Source organism: Danio rerio, chromosome 8 (assembly GCF_052040795.2).
Source record: "Danio rerio strain M-AB ecotype USA chromosome 8, GRCz13ab, whole genome shotgun sequence".
Classification (NCBI taxonomy): domain Eukaryota; kingdom Metazoa; phylum Chordata; class Actinopteri; order Cypriniformes; family Danionidae; genus Danio; species Danio rerio.
Genome location: NC_141028.1, coordinates 53999273 through 54017900, shown reverse-complemented (window position 1 = coordinate 54017900; position 18628 = coordinate 53999273). Strand labels below are relative to the sequence as shown.

The 18628-nt window shown below is 32.7% G+C and overlaps 1 protein-coding gene across 1 annotated transcript; it reads right to left on the bottom strand.

Moving 5' to 3' along the window:
• Positions 1-4055: 4055 nt before the first annotated feature.
• On the bottom strand, positions 4056-5321 carry hes3 (hes family bHLH transcription factor 3). Its single transcript, NM_131080.2, is given in 6 exon segments — positions 4056-4333; positions 4335-4340; positions 4343-4656; positions 4824-4905; positions 5016-5111; positions 5196-5321. Coding segments are annotated over 6 exon segments (678 nt in total). The 5' UTR covers positions 5250-5321; the 3' UTR covers positions 4056-4207.
• Positions 5322-18628: the final 13307 nt, after the last annotated feature.

The window sequence follows — 18628 nt, the reverse complement described above, 5'->3', positions numbered from 1 at the left end:
CCTTCAGTGCCCGATTAAATTGCGTTGGGGTGAAAATAATGTTTTGATTTCTTTGACTATCATGGCAATGTTATTATCTTAAATCTTAAACGTGCGCATATAAAAAACAGCAAAATAATATTATCCTGCCGGTAGAGCACATCACCTCACAGTTGTGAACTTGCGATCACCTCAACTTACATTTAAAATTTGTTTACCTGGTTTATTGTAAACTTTTTAAGTGCAAAGAGGATTCGTTTTGGAAAATAGAATTAAAGAAATGAAAGACAACAAAAGTGAAAGCATAAACATTCAGTACAAATAAGTAGTCTTAAATAAATAAATAAATAAATCAATAAATAAATAAATAAAGCAGTCTTTTAGTCTAAATATAGAGATATGTAGTTTGCTATTTTGATAGGACTAAGACAAGATATTTTCATTTATGTTTTTAATTTACGTTTTTATTTACATTTTCGTTGTTGATTATATTTTACTATCTCATTTTATGTTTCAATTATAGAACATAATAATAAACGAATAATGAAAATAAATAAATAATGAAAATAGGACATAAATTAGGTCTGGCAGGTTTATTTTTAATAATTTAGTTTCAGTTCCGTTTTTTTGTTTCAAAACGTCAATGTTCTGCTTTAAAGTATAACTGTTTTGTTTGTAGAAATAGTTAGTAAATGATTAATTATGTATTGAAATCAACATTTATATATTTTATTATTCAGGCATATGGTTACGATGTATGTTAATAAATGCTTTATTAACTAAACTTCATCCAGTTTTGTGACCTAATCTTAAGTGAGGACTATGTATGCTTTATAAATCCCTTATAAATGACAAAATAAAGGCTTGATATCAAGTGAACAATCTTTGCAATCTTATCTAAAGAATACAATTACTGTTACGTTAAAACATTGCCGAATAACAGGAGTGTCAAAATACAATTACAAGCAAATACAATTCAATAATATTGGGTAAAACAACAACAATATACTAATTTAATGATATATTATGAAACAACATTTCAAAGTTATTTAGCGGTTATCTAGCCTCGGCTGGGTCGATTGGTGGAGTTTGCATGTTCTTCCTGTGTTCGCGTGGGTTTCCTCCAGGTGCTCCTGTTTCCCCCACAGTCCAAAGACATACGGTATACAGGTGAATTGGGTAGGCTAACTTGTCCATAGTGTGTGTGTGTGTGTGTGTGTGTGTGTGTGTGTGTGTGTGTGTGTGTGTGTGTGTGTGTGTGTGTGTGTGTGTGTGTGTGTGTGTGGATGTTTCCCAGAGATGGGTTGCGGCTGGAAGGGCATCCGCTGCGGTAACAACGTGCGAGATAAGTTGGCGGTTCATTCCGCTGTGGCGACCCTGAATTAATTAAGGGACTAAGCCGAAAAGAAAATGAATAAATGAATGAATAAACTGTAATTTTATAAGATTGAAACGATGTATTGTTCATTTGATACAGTTTCATTTATCTTCAAATGAGTATAAATTAATAACGCCATTTATTTTCTATTTGTTTAGAATGTAACTGAGCCTTTAATTGTCATTTATAAGGGATTTATAAAGCATAACTAGTCCTCACTTTAGATTAGGTCACAAAATAATAATAAAGATATGAATGGTAATTAGAATTGCTTATTAAATATTTACTAACTCATTCTGAATAATCTTAAGACAGCACCAACTATTCTTAAATATCTAATTTAATAATTAATAATTCAATACTTTGTTAATGATTATTTTTTCATTACTTAATTATGAAAATACTATCATTAAGCTTATTAAGCACATGTGCACATTAAGCACATGTGCTTATCAGTCAGGAATACAGCATTTGTAGCTAATGCTGTCTAATAATGTAGAGTTAATGCTTAACATATAATGAATTCACTATTTGATAATGCTTAAATGATTCTCAGGGTCTAGTTATTACAAATTGTTACCCAAAAAACTATTTAAAACACCTTTGGTAGGAAACAAACTTTGAAAGTTAAAATATGTAGACTTTTATAAAACAAATAATTAAACGAGATTGTTGACAGTGTCGATGGCTGAGCCTCTGAAAACCAGTAATAAGGTGGTATGTCAGGTTTTTTAATCTAAAAAGGAGACAAGCAAAACTAATCAAAAAAGTTCTTCAAAACAATATTGCTCTTAAATAGAACGTAATACTCCCAGAAAACCTTTTAAGTGCCTTGTCTTTTAGCAGAGGTGTGTATAAGCGCACTGCACGTAGCCTACTCGTTTTGTTGTTTTATTTTAACAAGGAGCAGCATGTCATAGACAAAGTTTTGCAAATTGTTAAAAATAGCGAACTACCCTTCATGATTTAGGTTATCCACATGAATTACTAAAGCAATAAAAATACTCTTCCACTACGTACACTTTAAAAAAAAATGTTTCAATGTTGTACCAAAAAAAGGTACAAATCACTGTGGCAGTACTTTTTTATGGAAGAGAATTGTACCTTAAGACAAAGAAACAAATTTTTACTATTACAATTTGTACGAATGAACTTGATTTGCACCATGGAAAACCAAAATGTACCTTTGGTTGTTAAAACCTGCAGATACAATATCTTCATTAAAGGGACAAATCTGATCCATAAAGGTACCACTACAGTGACAAGACACTTTGTACCTTAACAGTGTCAAATGTGTTCCATGGTGCTTCCAAAATGCGTCAATTAATTTTCTGTAAATATAAAACAAAATTTTAAACGTTTTTAAATAATGGTGTAAATGCACCTTTTCCATTTACAACAAAGAATAAAAATACTTTAACACAAACCAAATTATTTATTTTTTGCTAAATATTTCATAAGACTTTTCACAAACATATTACAGAAACACATTCTCCCATGTACAATATAACACATTTTTTCATATTTTCACACAATACCTCGGTAATCATCTAAAAAAAAAGTTTATTTAATTTACTTCATTTTAAAATAAATTATAATTATGCAAAAGCTCTGTAATGTATGCACGATATGCATAATGTTTGATTAGCTTACAATACTAAAATGTCTGCATGAACACTTTGCATATGCAGGACTTTTGCCAACTATTTATCAGAAAATGCTTACCAAATGTTTTTTAAACATGCCTTAAATGTTAAGTTTACAATATCTATATTTTTGTTTTACCAGTTGTTTCATTTTATGGAACTTAATAATTAATGTTTATGAAATTATTCATGAAATCGCTTTGCCTTTTCGGTAATATTTATTTTCATATATTGTAAAAAGGAGTTGTAGACCACTTTTGTACCTTTTTATGAGAACAATTGTGTACTTTGATTGTAGTTGTACCATAAACGTTACAGAACAGTATCATAAGAGGTATTTTCTGTACCATATAAGGTACGACTTTTACAAAGGTATAAAACTGTTCCTTAAGGAACATTATTTGTACGTGTGCCTTTTTCGGAGTGTAGCATGTCATTTAAATGCCTGCTCCGCACAGTCCGCATGTTGTAGCTGGATTCTGTATTAATTATGGATGTAGGCGCTATGCCGTATTGTCGCCAAACCACATATGGACAAATAAAAGAAAATAAAGTATATTTAAGCCACACCACACCACGCAGCTTCACCAGAACTCAGCATGTTTATTTCTGAGTTTTGGAAAGCAAGTAGGCTATGGCCAACACTGAAATATATTTTTTTCATATTATTTATGTCCCTCATGCTGGGGATTTCAGCAAACTATTAGCATATTTCAGAAATGACTCCTCTTTCTTTGTGGGTTAAGCAGCTATAATTTTGCTCAGAATAAAGTGCCCTGAGACATGAAAACTGATATGAAATGAACACAAAGTAAATTCTAAATTAAGAATTCACCTTCTAATAAAACCACCTAAGCAGCCTTGAACCGCCCCGTTACATCTGATATACTATTGGAGCCTTAAAAATATAATTAAAGAAAGAAATCGCTAAAATTGCACGCATGGAATGGACTGTTGGTTGGGCCTATTTAAAATGCTCTTGCCTGGCATGCACATTCCCGCAACATTATACACAATATACGTGTGTTGTTCACAAATAAACATATTCAATGTAATGTTGTAAACGTTTATTAATAAAATATACATTCGTCATCATTCTTGAAAAAAAAAAAATCTAAATACACAGTGCATGAGAAGCAAAATAGAGCTCTTTTTTTTTTTACATCCAAGTGTTAAAACAATAAGATCAGGGGCAGTCATTAGCCTACCAAGGCCGCCAATAATTCTGTTTGAAAATGCAGCACTCAATGACCTTTAAATCTTTAGGTCTAAAGTGTGTGGTTTCTGCCTTTTTGGATTCCTGGCTCCTAAGAGCTGCGTCCAATGACATGACTGACATCTCAGTCCTCTTGGGCATTAAGCAAACTTTTCTCTCTGCAGTTTGCTGAAAGCTGGAATAAGAGACGTCTGTTCTAATGGGAACTTTGTGAGGTCGACGAAGTGTACTTGGTAGTGTAAAGATCAATGCGGGATCGCTCTCCACGGTACTGAAATCAGGAACTCTATTGTGGTTAAGACCGCTCGTAAGATTTGTCAGCATGATGGAGCGGGAATCTCTGTCTGTGTCCGACGCTCGTAGATAATGACTTACAGTGTTGAGACAACTTCTGTAACCAGCGTGATATTCAGCAGAGTCACAAGCTTTGGGCAGTCCTGCATTTAGAGAAATCGATCTTTAGTTCATATTTAGGCCTAGTTATTGTTTACATTTCTAATCATTAATCCAGTATTTCATTAAAATTTTTCAAATAATTAAACACATTTTTGTTGATATTGAATAATGATTATTAATATAAATAAAATCTAAAATAATTACAAACCTCTTTTCGTATTTTGCAGATGCCTCAGATGTTTCACAGTGAGCTCCAGAATGTCAGCCTTTTCCAGTTTTCGCTTGCGGATCTGAATAGGTATAAAAACACACAAGTTAGATATTGAGATAGAGATGTGGTGTTAGAGTTTTTGTATTTTTATATCAATATCACTTTATAAAATTCATAAACATTTCTTACATTGTTAGAACAGGCGCTTTCCAGAAGGCTCTTTAATTGATTCAAACATTTATTTATACGCGCCCTTCTTTTTTTCTCCATCAGTGGTTTTGAAACCTGGAAGACAAAATAATTTTCTATTAATTTCAAACACAATAAGCACATGCTGAAAACAAACAAACAAATAAATCACCTAATCACCTTTTTAACGTTTTGGGGTTTTGCCGTCGCCGCACTGTTGGATGCTGCAGCCATTGTCCTTAAATGCTCAGTGTGTTTAAAAAAAATCCAGATGAATAAGGACTATCAGACTTCCTTGAGTTGAGTGAAGGAATTCACCCTAGTTCTTTCCTTTTTAAGGAAAGCTCCATTAGCATGTCAATGCACTGCTCACATTATTGGTGCTCAAAAAAGAGCATCCCAACTTTCTGCTGGACATCCAATCAGCTTCAAGTTGCTCTCTTGTCTGTTTTTATTCTCAAAAAGGAGCTCAAAAATAATATTGGTCCTGCTATCTTTTACAAACTTTATAAACTCTTATACGCTATGAAAATGAATACATAAAAGTAGACAACACAAAACAAACTAGTTTTGTCACTAATACTTGGGTGTATTGGCGTGCATCACCAGTCTGCTATTTCTTTCATGTTTTAGATTACAAATTAGAGATTTTCAGAACTTAAAATATGATAGATTATGCTATTAATACTTTATATAACTATTTTTAATTATATAATTTTCTTTGCTGACTTGTAAACCTAATTGTTATTACATGTATTAATACTTAGATAAAATTAAACTGGCGCTGGCTTGAAACCTCGTCGTGTGGGGTGAAAATGCAAAGAGTTCAGAAAAAACCGTAAAATGGAAAATGTTACAAATAACTAGTCAAGCTGTGAAGGAATTAGCTGTGACTATTCATCCCTTTCTCTTCAGGTTTCACGCCATGTGGGACAGGCAGCACCGTGGAAATCTTTTCCGTGTCTTCACAACGCGGCAATTTTCTGCCAATAATGAAAAGGAATCACCTTTACTGAATTAAAATGTCAAGATTCTTTAAACCACAGCAACATTTTCTAAAACTGCCTAAACACTTTAGGAATCGCTGGCCGTGTGTAGAATACAGACTGTCGTGCTACAAGCAAAACTCTACAAGTTTAAGCTTGATAACATATAGATGGTCTCAAAGAGAAGCAGAATTCTCACAGATGCTCCCTTGAAAGAGCAGAGCGAGGAGAATCAGAGGAACGCCTCCTGTCCCAGGACCCTATCTGCCTGATTTTCCACACTTTCCCATCAATAGAGTCTGCCTTGGGAATGTCATACAGGGTTTTGCCAAAAATGAAGTTTCTTTTTAAGTGAATTCCCTCCAGCCTAGTCTTCGCTGACAAGAACATATTTCACATAAGTTTCACATATTTTTCCACAAATAACTAATAGGTAGCCTAACTACTTAACTAACTGACTGGCTGACTAACTAAACAGCCAACAGTCCAATCAAATAAAAACGCAAACAAATAGCGGAACCCAGGGGCAATTTTATTTTAATTAAAAATAAATATTACGTAAAACTAGTCATTTTTTACACAAGATACGAATAGGCAAATCAATTGATAACACAACACAATTGATTATTTTTTATAAAAAAAATATAAATCATTAGTTTTAAATTAGGTAAAGTAGTGTTACAATGTTTCGGGACACCGATTTTTTACATTAGCTTACTGCATTACTGCTGTAGTAGCCTATCAAAAATGGTAACTGAAAATGCATTTGTATATTGCGCAAAAAGTTTTAGATGTCAGACCTCATGCATTTAAAAAGCGCAAGTCAATGTCTTTCTTTTTTATCTTCCAAAAAATAGCCAGGTGTGCAGTGGCTATAAGAGTTTACCTAATAAACGAACTAAGTCACTAAATAAATGATCTGATATTCGGGATCAGTTTAAAACAGTTTAACGATACGGTGCAGGTTAGCCATTTTAAAAGAGTAACCCATATGAGATGATGTGGAAATCTGTTGTATTTAAAATATATCTATTTCTCATTGCTCATGATTGATGACGAGTTCAAAAGTTAACCGTGATTTCCTTCCAATAGTTAAATTTTTAAATCCACAAGTTGGAATTTTCAGTTTCGCTATTGTAAAGCAAAAATTTTTGAAAATAATATTGTAGCAATATATATTATTATTTTAATATTATTTATTTATTTTTTATTTATCTATTTTTATTTTTATTTTATTTTTTTGTTGTTGTTGTTGCTAAAACAAACTCTTTTTTCAACATGATAATGCCCTGCTGCACATGCGTAGTAAGAAATGACTTCAAAAGCATGACACGCGACAGGATGAATGAATGTCCATTGATTCCTTTAAGACTTTTTTTTCCTCTTTCAATACTTTTTTTCAGTTGAGACGGCCTTACCATACAATAGTGTATCTATTGAGAGGGAACAAATGACGTGAGACCGGGATGGAATCACATTACCATTTTAGCAGCTCCGGTCAAGAGCCTTTAGAAAGCAATGAAAAACTGCAGTTTATATAGGCTATGTATTGAGAAGCGATTGATCTTTCAGGTCTATTGTATATCTTCTGAAATGAGTTCTTTTCTAAATAAATCCGTCCTATTACGACAATATTCCATCAAACTTTGCAAACAATATTTGCTAATGGCAAAATCAGGACAGGGTACTACTTTAGTATTTATTTGAAAACAATGAAGAAGCCTGTTGACGACTTAATGTAAACCTTGGACTTTCTGTCGTTCTCTATTTTCAATTAACCTTTTAAGGTTTTGGGCCGAACTTAAGAAAACTTTCTCGGCTGCTAACAAACTAAAAGACAGGTTAGCCATGCATGTCGTACAAGCATCTCGAGAATTGTTTGTAATGGGCAAAACATTGGTTAAAAACGCTGCCGTGTTTCTCTTTTCACAGCGTAACATTAGAAAATCAGTATGAAATCGGAGCAAATCAGCTTTCTTTTGTGACACTGATTTACACGTCTTCACGCTCAGTGGCACCCTGGTTAACAGTTTGATTTCATCAGAAAATCTTTAGTCATTTGCGTAAAAGTTTTTCTAACCAACAAACTAACTAACTGAATGAACGAATGAATGAATGAATGAATAAAAGAGTAAATGGATAAATAAATAAATAAATAAATAAATAAATAAATAAATAAATAAATAAATAAATAAATAAATAAATAAATAAATAAATAAATAATGCACACACACAATATGTAGATAGATTATCACTTTATTTAGAAAGGTTTTCTGACGGGAACAAATTGTCTTCGAGTTTGGCATAACAACAGACTGCGATAAAACCGCATGTTTATCAAAAGCGTGGAAGTGCTGTCATTATTCTCCATCTGTAACTGATTAACCCTAACAGCCTTTTATTATGCACGCTTAGTTAGGAGATCCCGTAGTGACTGAAGCATTCTATGGCTTGTTAACAACAATTAGTGAAGCAATTATACAATTACTGCAATAAACGTTCCTTTTCCAAAGGGCTTCAATTCATTTTTAGCATGTAAATGCAAAGAATTGCGGTAAAAGAGAATCAGCCGATGTTCTTGAGCTCAGAATGACATTTACCAGGAGTATAAGCAAGTCAAACAAATAATCAACACACGTTTAATTGTCAGCACAACTGAAAGACTTGAATGGCATAAGGTCATTGCAATCTTTCGAATGACAATGAGGCAAACAAATAATGTAGTGATTATAACAGTGTTTTGTCTCTTATTCATCCAATTGCTTTAGTGTAGTTATTTACAGTTGCCATTTACATATAAGCTGCCAGATAACAAATAAAAGACAAGGCACCCTTTTTCCCAAAAAACAAAAGCTTTGCCGATTATTGAAATAACACATTTCCCCCCATACATTTAAATAACATCTTACGAATGTGTTTGGTGTCATGAAGACGACAAACCACGAACTGTAAGTCTAGTTGTTATGACAAATCAACACCAAGCGACAATACTTTTCTGGCCCAACAGTCATGAATTCCTATTTCAGAAGTCTTGCTTGACTTAGGCTTGCAGAAAAACATAATAGCACATTATCATTACCTTTGAGTATTCTACTTGGGTATTTGGCTGAAATAAATTAGTGAATAGTAACTTGAAACCCAGCAAAGGATGTAAGCTTTGAAGAGCCATCCAGTCCGAAACGAAAGACAAAAGACCTCTCGCATTGTTAAGCACCAAATCGTGCCTATTGAAGCTCTTTGAGTTGCAAAGTATCTGCTATTTATACCTTAAAGAATAAGCAACAAATTTGTATAAGAACTGAAGACTCGTGGATACAGTTTTAGTTCAAACGAGGCATGAATCTTTAATTACTGTGGTGAAGAAAATCCTTATTTGTCACAAAAAAGATTTTTATTGCATTATGAAATAATTTAATTTCAGCTTTGTTATTATTTTTCTTTGAACATATTTATCACTTCTATCTAACTTCACTATCTATCTATCTATCTATCTATCTATCTATCTATCTATCTATCTATCTATCTATCTATCTATCTATCTATCTATCTATCTATCTATCTATCTATCTATCTATCATCTTTTTATACGGGTTTAAGCAAATTAGCATATTCTTTAAAAAGGCACATTAAATAATGCCATATTCTTTTAAAATATGTTTAATTTGCAAAAAGAAGAAAAAAACTATTAAAGTGTAAAATATTATTTAATCTTTCACTATTTATTTTTAAGTGGTCTTGAGATTCTCAAGTCGAGAAGTGAGGAACTGTCATTGAAAACAAAAGCCTAAAAATAATTCGCAGAACACCATAACATTTATCTATAAGCGTTTTTGTTGATGCGAAAAATAAAATGGAGAAAAGGATATGGTAGCTGAGATTCCAATCATGTTTATAAGAAAATAAAATAATAATAATAATGCATGGATTATTATAAAAAATTATAAATATAAACATTTTTAATTTAAACGAGGCATGAATTTTTTATTACTGGGGTGAAGAAAATCCTTATTATTTGTCACAAAAAAGGTTATTCCATTGCATTGTGAAATAAATATTTGAATATAACTGATTTAAGCTATTTAGCTGATTCTTTTTTAAAAAGTATATAGTATTAAATAATGTCGTATTTTAAAATGTTTTAAATTTCCAGAATTAAAAAAAACACGTGTAAATTATTATTTAATCATTTACAATTTATTTAAACCTTTTATTTACTTGTTGTGGTAGTAGTGTTTAAAGCATTAATGCGTCAGTGAGTCGCGTGGGTGGCATTGGTTTTTCTTCCAGAGAAAATCAGTATGAAATCTGCAATTTGTTGGTGTCAGCGTTCGGTTAGATGGCAGCACCATATGTTTCGCTGCGACGTACTATTCGTCTCTGGTTTCACGGTTCATCCTCCAGTTCCGCACAGCAGAGGTCTCAATGAGCTAACAAAATAGCAATTTACCTCTCTAATAAGCATATCGTCATGGTGGCTGGTATCCCACTGCGGTCTTTACCGGTCGTCTTCAGTGTTCTACTTTTGAAAACTGCACCATTTATTCCTGCAACAAACTACATTTTAAATGATCCCTTTTTCCCTTCTTCTACGTCTTAAAAGTAAAGCATGATCCAAAAATGACGTATTTACAAAGATCCATTTATTCCACAACGATCTTCAATTAAACAGTTGTACTAATCTTGATGGTTCTTTGTGAAATTTCTACTAACATACATAATCTACATACTCTACTTTTTAACTTTGAGGAAAAAGGTTAGCATATATATAGCAATACTCAAAGCTTCTTTTTAACTTTTGAATATATATATATATATATATATATATATATATATATATATATATATATATATATATATATATATATATATATATATATATATATATATATATATATATATATTCAAAAGTTAAAAAGAAGCTTTGAGTATTGCTATATATATGCTAACCTTTTTCCTCAAAGTTAAAAAGTAGAGTATGACTAGCAGCACGACTTGCTGTGTCGTTGTCCGAGGTACTGAAACCAGGTAGAATAAGCTAGTATTTCCAGAGCTTAAAAACTTTTAATCAAATATACTGTGCTTATTAGATATATTTGGCCTAGTTGGTTTATACATTCATAAGGTGATACTGACACGTGTACTTTGAGTCCTTAGAATCTTTTTCCCCACGTCTAGTTTAGGTGTAATTATTAAAAGACGCGTTTTCAATCTTCTTCTACCTATTGAAAACGCCGTAGAACTGATTTGCTCATTAAAAAAAAAGTATTGACACACTAAAAAACCCCAGTTGCCTTATTTTTTTAAAGCTGAATCAAATTAACCTTATGACTTCACTGAACGCATGCTAAACTGACTTTAAACATCTTGAATAACTTACACAATTAAGTTAGAACATGATTAACATAGTTTAATGCGTTACAATTACCTGAAACCAACACAAAACATATGCTGTCAGGAATGGCCGTAGGCTACGGTTATGTGCACACTATTTTATGTGTGATTAGTAGAATCTAAAAAGTTATACATTTTTGTACTTTAAGTTTGGACATATTGTCTATAAAAAGAAGGGAATAATACGAAATACACAGATGCTTCCTTTGAAAAAAAGCACAGCGAGGAGAATCAGTGGAACGCCTTCTTTCTAGGGCCCTATCCGCCTGATTTTCCACACTTCCTCGACAAAAGAGCTGGTCCTTGGGAAAACCTTTGACGTTAGTGTATCTTACCCTATGAGTAACACGTATAAGTGCTCTGATTTCTACTTTCACATTTTCATAGCTCAGCTATTTATGCTAATGAAAACGTCAAGTCAATTCAAACTGAGTAGCAAAACCTAACATGCATTTATCTCACTGAGTCTAAAAATCTTTTATTGAAAAAGGTTCACTTTAAAATCAAGAGCAGTAGCCTAGATCTTTGATAGCCTATAGGTTGTACAATTTTCGTTGATGAAAGGGAATTAGAGGGAAATGAGGGAAAAGATTGTGATGTTGACTTCAGACGCAAGCCACGCGACAGTATGAATGGCAATAGATAGCTTAGGACTCTCTTTTTATAGTCCACAATGTACAAAAGACGTATTTATAACTTCAGGGCGCAAACATGAATATACAACCATTGCCTCTCATTACCATTTCAATGAGCTCGAACTCAAATGTTTTGCTGTACTTACTGTACTTTTCAGACAAAATGTAGGCTAAATATAAACAACATTATTTAATCTTATTAACACCAAATGCGTTTTTGAAGCCTTTGCCTGTTCTTAAAATATATGTTTGATATTGTTATAACTACACAGGCAATGACTTAACCCTCAGACTAAATTGCGTGTAATATGCCGCATAATTGTTTCAAAACGCTGAAATGCTGTCTTACAAAGTAGCGCGAAATCAGTATGAAATTGGAGCACAGCAGTTGGGTGCATGGTGGATGCCTCCACTCCATTGTGCCTCGTCGATGCTGTTTATCACGCTATTTTCACGCTTAAATTCAACACGATGCACCACATTAGCCGTCTAAATTAGTCACCACACAGAAAAAAATAAAAAAACATTTTATATGCATTAAACTGAATATAGACATAGGCTACACAACCCATAAAACTTTAAGTAAAAAATAACTAGCCTAAACAAATAAGCGGTAATTTTTGATATGCACTTTACACCCTTTTGTCTATATATATATAATTGAAATGTAATAGGCCTATGTGTTTAGTAAAGAGATCCTGGAGGTTGTCAGTAAGTGTTAGAAATCAGTAAAAAAAAGAAATAATAATGAAACTTACACTGTTTGCATGGTCTGTCAATTAAAAAGGATTAAAAAATGAAAAACAGCAGCACTTTACAAAAAAGGCCAAGGATACAAACACTAAAATTAAAATGATAATATAAACAAAGCAATCGGCCCAGATAGGTTAATATGACATTTCTTTATGGTAAAATAAACAAGTAAACATATTATTTTAACTTTAAATATGAAATAGCAATATTTAAATATGGACAGTCTTTATGCACCTTATGTAAATTACTTCTTTTTAAGTTGAAATATCATATACTGAAGAAAAAAAAACGGACTGTGTGTCTTGAGAATCATCACTGAGTGTCAACGGAACGGGTCAACCAAGAGCGAAACAAATCGGAGAACCGCCTCTACCATTCAGAGGTATAAAAAGACAAGAAAAAACGAACTAAATGAAACAAATGGCTTCCCGCGAAATTGAACTAAACAACCAGCCAACTAGATATCTGCTATATTTAATAACGCAAATCAAAAACTAAGCATATTTAATTTAGATCACTGCAAAATGCCACGCGTCGACCCTGTTTGCATTGGGCTGATCAAACATGTTCTGTAATGAATTTCTATAGACTAGACTACAGGTTATTCAGAAGGCTTTGGTTCAGTTGCACAATGCCTTCTGTTTGGTTGTGGAGGCTGAGATCTCGATCTCAAAGGAGAAGAAAAGGACATTAACATTGCTTTGGGTTTTCTCAAGGGCTGAAATGAACTAGCGGAAAGTAACTTTAAAACTCCATGAAGGATGAACCCTTTGTAAAGCTTTTCAATGAGAAACACAAGGGCTTAACAATAGACGAGCCCTCTCATTGTAAAACACTAAATCCTGTCTATGGATGCGCCTTGAATTGCAAAACATCTGCCATTTACTCGTCAGAACTTGAGGCACATTTGTATAAGAATATAAGGCCTTGAGTACACAGCTTTCGATTAAACGCAAAATGAGCTATTTTTCAAATATTTTTTCTATGGCTTGCACGAACAAACAATTTCATCATGTTCTTACTTTCTACATGGATCTTTGAAAATCCACAAACACCGCGTCTTTCTCAAAAGACTTATTATAGCCTATATTTTCGGCGGTTATTTTTCAGTTATCTTGACATTCTGAAGTTGAGAAGTGAGGAACTGTACATTGAAAAGAAATAAGCATTAAATTATTCGTAAAACACCATATAACGTTTGATGATGGGAAAAATATTGAAAAGATATGGAAGTTGAGATTCCAATCATTTTTATAACAACAACAATAATATATATATATATATATATATATATATATATATATATATATATATATATATATATATATATATATATATATATATATATATATATATATATATATATATATATATATATATATATATTAGTGCTGTCAATCGATTAAAAAAATTAACTAATTAATCGCACTTTTAAAAAAATTAATCGCGATTAATCCCATTTAAAAGACTGAAAGTTGTAATTTTGGCTATTCGAGTGTAAAATTAATGTAAACGCAAGAAAAATACTATTTAGATTCAAAATATAATTCATTATTAGAATTTGTGTTTAACTTGTAATACCCACAATAAACCATCAAGATCCTGGCTTGACAGCTATATTTATCACAGAAATTAAAACACAGGCATGTTAGTGCAATTTGAATTTCAAAACAATCAAAGCCAATAAAGAAAAAAAATATTTCCACGTTGGATTTTATGTGGTCTGCAAAAAAATGCCAAAATACAGGCATTGCAGATATGGAAAATTCTAATAATAATAATAATAAAGTATTGAAAATCTGTGCATGCCCTTGAAAAAGTTTACCAACTACCCCTCTATAAAAGCACAAAAGCCATATATAAGAAATAACGAGAGTTGACAAATTAAAAAACTACATTTTTTTTTTATTATTAAAATAAAATTATAATCCACACTGGAAATTTGGGTGCCTGTGGGTTTTGAGGGAGCCTAATAAATAATGAACATAAAAACTGCCTGCTGACGCACACAGTTAAAGTTAATTAATAAAATAAAGATAAATTCTAAAAGCAATGTGTCAGAGACCCTTAAAAACATGTTTAACTCAACATTGAAACATCAAATTTGAGTTATTCATTCATCACATTATGAGTTTCATTGATGTAGTGCTGCTAAATCATCTGGAATCAGGTACATCATGTTCTTTATTAGGCCTACAAATTCTTATATTAATTAAATGACAATCCTACCAGCACATTCTTAACATTGATTCTGGAACATTAATGTGATTCTTTCATCATTCATCATTGATTCTTGTCACCCCCCTTACAAAAAAATGTAGTCCATACCTAATTTCTACTCTAAACACAACCAAAACTGTAAATCATTTCCCAAATCAGAGGGTAATAATAGGTAAACAACAATCATGTAGGGCCTGCCTCTTCGCTGTTAGCTGCAAATTGGACTAAGGGCTGCTGAACTGAGCTTTGCCAGCACCAACAACAATTTGCATTTTTTAAGGTGCCATTGTCGGCATATTCTTAATATTCTTCAATGTTTCATACATCAAACTTTTGTCATATACATTATGATAATATATGCCAAATTTTGTAAATTATACAAATCATACAACACTACAAAAATGCTTTTATCACTAAGAGTTATTATCTTGTTTCTGGTCTAATTCTGTGTTGCCCAACTATGTAAAAAATCCTTAAGACACACTTTTAAAAAAACTTATTTTAAGAATAAACTCTAAATTTTGACTTATTATTTCTGAAAACAAGACTGTATTTGTGCTTGACTAAAAATGCTTCTTGGTTTAAGAATCTTTCGATATTTGCACAAGAAACAAGATGGCCTCTAGGTAAGAAAAGCATTTTGAGCAGTGCAAAGCTCACAAGAGAAACATTTTATTTCACAGAACCCCCATAATGCATCACAAATCTGTATGCTATACCTTCTAGGTCTGATCAGCACTTTTAATTAATGTATGAATATTTAAAACAGCTAAATAAATGAATAAAATATTAAATAGTATTACAGCAATTTTAATGCAACGCATTAAGAACACATAATCTGAATTACCAGTATTAACACCATTAGAATATATAACATGCTATTAAACTCATTTGAATTTGTAACTAGGCTAATTATAATTCAAAATTAGATTTTATGAAACCTACATATTATCATTTAATGGTATTGCAGCATACTTGATATTAATAAAATGTTTTACAATAATCATGTTATATTGCTGTTTAAGTAGTTCAAGTAGTTGTGATGGAATGAAAACAAACTTGTGACTTTTTAATCAAAACAAGTCTATGACATGTAAAGTGCATCTTGTTTATGAGCAGTCTTGTATATTATTAATTTTACAGTAGATTTTCTGTATTTTCCTGAGGTTGTAATTTTCAATATGGAACTGTACATATTGAGGAAAGTTACATCAAATCCATAAAAGGTTTCATTTTGAACAGTGCTAAAATTCAAATGATCAGTCATAAAAACAAAACAGTGTTTTAATAATTTATTCAACAAAAAATGGGCATGATTGCAACAAAATTCAAACAGAAAAAATTGTCCAAAAGATAAAATTAGACCACTAAAACAACATAAAATTCAGTTTGTTTATAACTGCAACAATATAAAAAAACATATATCAGAGCTATTATTATTTTTGGATGTATTGATATCCTCATGCACATGAAACAATTAAGTAGCCTTTTTGTAAAGCTATTCAGTTCTTTATCAACTTTAAAAAAGAAATGCATGCATCTTTGCGCAAATATATATATATATTTTTTTAAATCATCAGATAAATGGAAGTTTGACAAGGAGTCTTACCATTTAGGCTGATGTCAACATTGATGATATTCATGATATTAATTGTCACACAGGAAGCTTGTTAAACTAAATGCACCAAGACATTTTTTCTATTAAAGCAATATTTTTTTCTTAATCCTTAAATAGTGCCCTAGTAAAAGCAAACACACAATGTAATTATAAGTAAAATATCAACAAATAAATCTGAAGAGAAAGTTTGGCAACAAGTATGAAAGCATTTTATAAAATTTCTTTAGAAGTAACTTTCTTTTCCTCTTAAAAACTAATGTAAAACTTCAATTTGCCTTAAGAGGGATACCTAGGATGAAAATCAACTTTTGTGAGCTGTTTGGACAGAACTGTGTCTAGGTATAGTGTGTCCACTGTCATATTTTAGTGATAGAAACACAACAAGTCCCTTTTTAAATTTACTGACGTAAAAACAGGCCCCGAATCCCAGTGAATTTGAAGCTCACTGCAACTTAACATAGAAGTGTGGTTTCCCCGCCCTCCAAATTGATTGAAAGGTGCTATTTCTCCATAACAACATGTCTATAGAACAGTGCATGTTTGTAATAGGGAGTAAAATCACTATCTAATTCTTAATCGCTATAATCACCACGGCCCTGGCAGTAAATGCTAATGTGTTTGTCTGTGACTCATCATTTTAGGGTGCTTTTTCATCTGTGGTTCGGTTCATTTGATCCCGACCAACAGCAACAAATGATACAATGTAGCATTTTCTGCTGTCTTTCCGTCCTTTTCACAGCACACTGATTGCTTTGGTCTAAACAAGTTGAAAAGAACCAAATTGCAGTCATCTGACAAAATCCACATCACTTATTGGCCAGATGTTATTGAATGTATTTCCTAAACTGCTTATCTTTTGGTCAGAATTCACGTGGGGGAAAAATGTTAATGGAACTCCCGCAACTAAACAAACTGGCAGATAGAAAAGGTCGCTTTTGACTATAGAGGGACAACTGTGCTGGCTGATTTTATCCCTGCTCATAGTATACTATATAGTTTGTGTATACATCACTTTAGACAAAATATACATTTCGAAAATGAAGCGTGCCCCCCCCCCCCCCCTCTCTCTCTCTGTGTTTAAAAATGTTCCCATTTGAAAAAAAAAGCAGCTTAAACCAGCCTAAGCTGATTGGCTGGTTTTAGCTGGTCGACCAGCCTGGTTTTAGAGGGATTTTGGCCATTTCCAGGCTGGTTTCCTGCCATTTTAAGCCTGGTCTTAGTTGGTTCGGCTGAAAAATGACCAGCTAAAACCAGTTAAAACCAGCTTGACCAATCTGGTTTAAGCTGGACATAGCTGGTTTTAGTTGGTCATTTCCCAGCCTGACCAGCTAAGACCAGGCTGGAAAGGGCCAAAACCCCTCTAAAACCAGGCTGGTCAACCAGCTAAAACCAGCCAACCAGCTTAGGCTGGTTTAAGCTATTTTTTCCAGCAGGGTTGGCAAAGCGCTATTAACAAATATTTTTCCTCCACATCCCATAATGCACAGCACATCGTTCTACGGCAGCTGGATTAGTCCAAAAAGGCACAGTACTTTTTGCGGTTGGGTCTGTTCCAGGGTTCGTTTGAAAGCGCACAGAGACTACCTCTTCAAGGAGGTCTTGGTATGCTTTTTTGGTCCGCTTTCGATGCGCACTTGGTACATTCACACCTGCCCAAATAAACCACACCAAGACGGAAAAGGAACTCGATTCAACCAAACTAAATAAGGCAGGTGTGAAAGCACCCTCAAAAAGGCTTGAATAGACTCCACTGCAAATACATCAAATAAACTTACTTGGTATTTTTGACTCGTGAGCTTATTTCACCTTCATCCATGCCAGATTCTATCACTGACGGCTGTTTATCTGATGTAACGCAAGAGAAGAACACACGCACGTCAGAGCAGTGGGCGGGGTGAAACCACTCATTTGCATTTAAAGCCTATATTAACAGCCACATTGTGATCAGACACCGAAATGGGCAGATTCTACATTATATAATAAATTCTGACAGGTATTTTGAGCTGAAAC